The sequence below is a fragment of the Limulus polyphemus genome, unplaced genomic scaffold (assembly GCF_000517525.1).
Source record: "Limulus polyphemus unplaced genomic scaffold, Limulus_polyphemus-2.1.2 Scaffold6, whole genome shotgun sequence".
Classification (NCBI taxonomy): Eukaryota; Metazoa; Arthropoda; class Merostomata; order Xiphosura; family Limulidae; genus Limulus; species Limulus polyphemus.
The window spans coordinates 278,266-283,811 of record NW_013665616.1 but is presented as its reverse complement, the minus strand read 5'-3'; the positions used below and the strand labels follow the sequence as shown (position 1 = coordinate 283,811).

Sequence of the window (5,546 nt, the reverse complement as noted above, 5' to 3'; positions counted from 1 at the left end):
CTAAATTAGGGACGGCTAGTGCAGATAGCCCTCGTGTAGCTTTGCGCGAAATTCATAACAAACAAACTTATAAAATGTACCTTCATCCTCAAGGTACAAGCTTGTTTTTTGCGACAACGAAACGAGGACCACCAGCCCTAAAATTCAAAGGCTAGGCATGCTAACTATTAGTCCACGTCAACCTACAATGGCCCAAATAAGTTAGGAACAAATTGTTATCATGCTCATATCCAAATTGCTTTGTGTCCCTATTAGCTGGTAATAAGTTGCAAATATTCACTTTCAAATTAAAATATGACATATATACATATGTATAAGTTATTCAATTATTGGATTAACGCTCTTCTAGCATACTTGTCACTTTTAATATCTGGAACATCCGTCAAACATGAATTACCTTTAAATTCAACCCACTGTCCGAACTTTATATATATATATAATACACATATATGTATTCTATAAAAGTATTTTAGCCATTCTTATATCTGTGTTATAACTATGTTATGATTACATTTTATTATTTAGAGTTGGGAAGCTATTGACAGAGATACAGCTACCTTCACTCCTGACATCACGCCTTTGTGTTTGGCAGCTCATAGAGACAATTACGAAATTTTGAAAATTTTGTTGGATAGAGGTGCCAAATTTCCAGTTCCTCACGACGCACGATGTGGTTGCAAAACATGTATGGAGTCCAGTTTAGAAGACAGTTTAAGACACTCCAGATCTAGGATCAATGCCTACCGTGCTCTTGCCGCTCCGTCTATGATTGCACTTTCTAGCAAAGATCCTATACTAACTGCATTTGAATTAAGTTGGGAATTAAGGCGACTGAGTTTCATGGAGCATGAATTTAAATCCGAGTACCAGGTAGTTATCTTTGTAATTTGACTTTCCTCTTCTCATATTTTCTGTTAATCAAGGTAAAATTAAAACTAGAGTATAATTTAAATTATTACTATTAACAGTGAAGTCACCTGTTCTAAAATGAGACAGGAACTTCTTTGACAAGTTGCATACTTCGAAGTATACTATGTTTCTGAAAAACACAGAGCACAGACATTTACAACTTTTTAGAATAAAGCATTCGGTCTAATTTATCTAAATGTTTTTACTTTGGAAGCGTAAAAATATTAATCAGATTTTTGATTAAGTAATGAACATTTTAATAAGTATGAAGTTTATAATTGTAATGTTTTAAATAACATTTTAGTTGTAAATTTCTATCCTTGCTGACTACTTTAATATTAAATTATTAGATTTTAACCATACACTTGAGATATTTATATCAAGATTGAACCGCAATGGAATGATACCACTCTTCAGTCCGATACTTGTTCGCGTAAATCAAGTACAAGCTTTTATATCCCTCTCTAGAACTGATTTAATTTAAATAGTAAAACAATATATATATTATAAAGTTTAAAACAAAAGAAACATATCTGAAAAAACATTGCTAGAAACATACAATGCTAAGCAACATACACTTGGTATTTTTTTATATAATGTACTACAATTAATATATATTACGAAAATATCAACAGCACTTAGCTTTTTCAAATAAAATAAAAAATATGTTTCTCGTGCATAGAATTTCTAATTCTAACTAAGACAAAGTAGCAAAAAGTAAACAAATACAAGTTATTACAATTAATTCAAATGTTTTAGTATTTACATTTATTTACTTACTTGTTCAATTTCGAAGAGTTTCAATAAATAACGTAGGAGGTACAATTAGTTTATAATTTTAGTGCCCGTTTGCGTTTTTAATAATGAAAAATCAATAAACTACTAATTGGTATGTTGCCTTCAAACGTTTCAACCATATAATAATATCTAGTCAGAAGCTGCTTGCATCGCCTTTTTCGTGGAAACTCACGAAACACTTTACATCTGTCTTTATTATCCCTGCTCGGTATATCTCTTATCAAAATTTTAATATGATCCAAAATGTCATTAAGAAACAGATATCTCATTCTTTTATATGTTCTACTTAAAATACATTGTATAAGTGTGTGAATATTCTTCGATTATTTTCGATAATCTATTACAGAAACGTTTGTTTCATAACCTATCAATTAAGGTAACTTGTAGAAGTAGTTAGTGATGATATATTGTATCTTGCCTTACATGTGATGCTTGCAATAAAAGCATCAAATGGCATAAATAGTCAAAAGATATAAATACATTCCTAGCTATTTCTTCTCACTTAGAAGTAAATTGCTTTCAGAGTTATACGCAGTAACTTGTAAAGAATTCTTAATGTCTTCCCAAACCAGTTAAAAAAACATGAAAAAAAATAGATTTTCATTAAATTGTTAAACATATCCTTTTCCTCTTTTTTTCATGCTTTCGTCATTGTTTAACCACATTTTGGATATCCGTAGTGATAAAAAGATATCTCTTTAGTTTATAACTATCCGAAACAAAGACAAACTTTACTACTCAGTAAAAACTCATTCATAAACATGTATCTAATATTTGTATGAAAGATTACTAATTTTCCAGTAATGTTAAAAGAATTTTGCTTTACTTTTCACTTCAAATCAAGAATAATTCTTATGATAAAATGTAATTAGAACATAGTATCATTGTTGCAAATTCAAGACACTGTCATAATAAAAATACACAGGTTTAAAAAGTGATCAATAATATATTAGGGTTAGAATATTATTATCATTATATAGGCGCCGGTTTACAAGTTGTCATTTTTGAAAGGCAATACGTTTCCAGTCATTTTGACTACAAAGTTGCGAGACACTTTAATATCGTATGACTTCGTATAAGCATCAGTTTTATAAAGCCTAATTTTTCGTTGTTAGCGTTTGGTGGTCCATTAAACATTACCTGATTATTTTTTCAGTTATATAAATAAGTGTTATTTTTTTGCAAAACATTATATTACACTCCTGAGGATGACGCAAGATATACGTCGCAACATGTAGAGTGTATGAGATTGTTTTCCAGTCACATCGGGTTTTTACCACTTTTTTTACCTTGTACAATCAGTTATTATTTTAATAATTTGGAGACTGGAAATAATCTCATTTTTATTGAATTGTGTATAAAATAATCGTTGTTTTTTAAAAGTTTTTAGGTTTTAAGATTACCTGGTTATATTTCAATATTAATAAACTATCTGCGTTCATTTAGTCGTGTTCCTTTTTTTTTCAAAACGCTGATTTCTTTAACAATATGTTTCTTAACGAAAATTTCATGTAATTAAGGCATTTTTGTAATACCTGAGCATCTAATTTAAAAATACCAGTTAGGTGTACTGAAAGCTCGTCATACTTGCTCTTTGTCACAGTTATCCAAAAGACAAGAAAGCTGCGTTTCTGATCATTTACTGGGCATTGTGAAGATTACTTTTATCAAACATCTCATTATGATCTGATCAACAGTTTTATGCTGACCTACTTCAAAACATATCCTGACAGTAAACTTATAGCATAATAAGAGTAATAGTTGTAGTTCGTTTTATCTCGAAAAGTAAAAATGAATTTAAAGCCGGGAATATGTGTTACATAAAATAACAAATTATTTTCTGTTGAGCTTAACTCCAATTAGCTCATGAAAGTACTTCTGAAACTGGCCCGGCATGGCCAGGTGGTTAGGGCACTCGACTCGTAATCTGAGGGTCGCGGGTTGAAATCCCCGTCCCACCAAACATGCTCGCCCTTTCAGCCGTGGAGGCGTTATAATGTGACGGTCAATCACACTATTCGTTGGTAAAAGAGTAGCCCAACAGTTGGCGGTGCGTGGTGATGACTAGCTGCCTTCCCTCTAGTCTTACACTGCTAGCACAGATAGCCCTCGTGTAGCTTTGCGCAAAATTCAAAAACAAACAAACAAACTTCTGAAACTAAATTTGTATTACTAAATCTACCAATATTAATAAAATTATTTGCGTAATGGCGTACTTTATTTATTTATTATCATTATTAAGGAAAATTTAACCTTGGTTTAAATCTGATGCTGTCGTTTTGTCCTTATATATCACAGTAGTAACCCTTCTCTTGTACAATGCATTAAATACTTAATCCAAATCCAAGTGAAAACACTTGTTTAAGTACTTTCAACAAATGAAATTGATTTAAACTATCCCTGTAAAATATATTTTTATCATTATAAATTAGGCTTAGATATTCAAAATTATAGCAAATATGATTTTATCTGTATAAAATCCGTTAAATGTATGCAGATAGTAAAATGAAATAGCTTCTTATTATTTTATCATCAATTCATTTCAGGAATTGAGACGACGGTGTCAAAATTTTGCCACAGCTTTATTGGACCACACAAGAACTACGTACGAACTTGAAGTTCTATTAAATTACGACCCCAGCGGTCCTGCATTTGAACATGGTGATCGGATGAATCTCAGTCGACTCAAACTAGCAATCAAGTACAAGCAGAAAAAAGTAGGTGAAAGATTGCAGAGTTTATTAAAATGTGAAAGCTAAGTTTAAGGAATCTATTGAATTTCCTTTTAAGTTTGATTTATGGAGCCTGCCTTTGTTTTATTTTTTTATTTGCTTTTAAAAAAGACGATTTTACTTCCATAACTAAATTGTATTGTGGTGAAAGGAATTAATTCGCTTATATTAATTAAAATAATTTTAAAACGGCTTATACTTAATTTTTTCTAATTTTATAAGCTCTATACATATTTCGTTTTATTTTGATAATTGAATATATTTATCAAGGTCATTACAAAATATAAAACTGTTTCACAAAGCCACGAGAGATATATCATAGTCGAGAAGGAAAAGCAGCTAGTCAATAGCACCCCTCACCAACTTCTGGGCTATTCTAATCATATAGTGGGATTTGATAGTCACTCTTGTTATGCACCCAATGCTCTAAAGAGCGGGACATGCTTTTTACAGCAAAGAAACGTGAACCATGGAACCTCAAACTCACAGTCTGGTACGCTAATCACCATGTCACGCTAGGCGTAAATTAAAAGTGAATTAAGGTTATAAAATTAACATCTGTGCCTGTGCTGTCATGATATAAATTTTTCAAAAGTGTTTTTTCTTCTTTTTTTAAAGAATTTTGCTGCTTGCGTTACCTCTATAACTTTCTTTTCAATTCCAAAAAGTATATGGGCTTTAAGAAAGTTCCTGTTTCTCCAAAACTCCAGATTTGTGAGGTATTTCTAAATATTATTTTTCGCTTATTTTAATTATGTTTGTTTTTTGTAAATAATTTTCTAAACTTACCATGTCTCCCGGTGATACAACGGTAAGTTTAGGGAATTGCAACACTAAAATCCAAGTTTCGATTCCCCGCAATAGACATAACAGATAGCCCAATGTCGCTTTGTTCTAAGCCAAACAATATTACCATTCTGTAATTGTTTTGTTTTTTTTACATCTAATGGCACGTAGCTATAATAATCATATTACATTATTTCGTGATAGTGTTAGAAAACAAAATAATAACACAATTCCACTACATAGGTCCTTTAAACGGCAAATACTCAGTTTTATAATGTGTTTTTCAAGTACGTTCACATGGAATTGAACAATTATTATAGC

The 5,546-nt window shown here is 31.0% G+C and overlaps 1 protein-coding gene across 2 annotated transcripts in view; it reads left to right on the top strand.

Annotated features, from left to right (window-relative positions):
• Positions 1–5,546, top strand: part of LOC106474963 (transient receptor potential-gamma protein-like) — a 203,618-nt gene that overhangs the window by 175,960 nt on the left and 22,112 nt on the right. For both annotated transcript variants that reach the window (XM_013935697.2, XM_022380565.1), the window contains exons 4-5: positions 526–870; positions 4,254–4,424. In XM_013935697.2, coding sequence (XP_013791151.2) covers positions 526–870; positions 4,254–4,424 — 516 coding nt within the window. The remainder of the gene's footprint in view (positions 1–525; positions 871–4,253; positions 4,425–5,546) is intronic.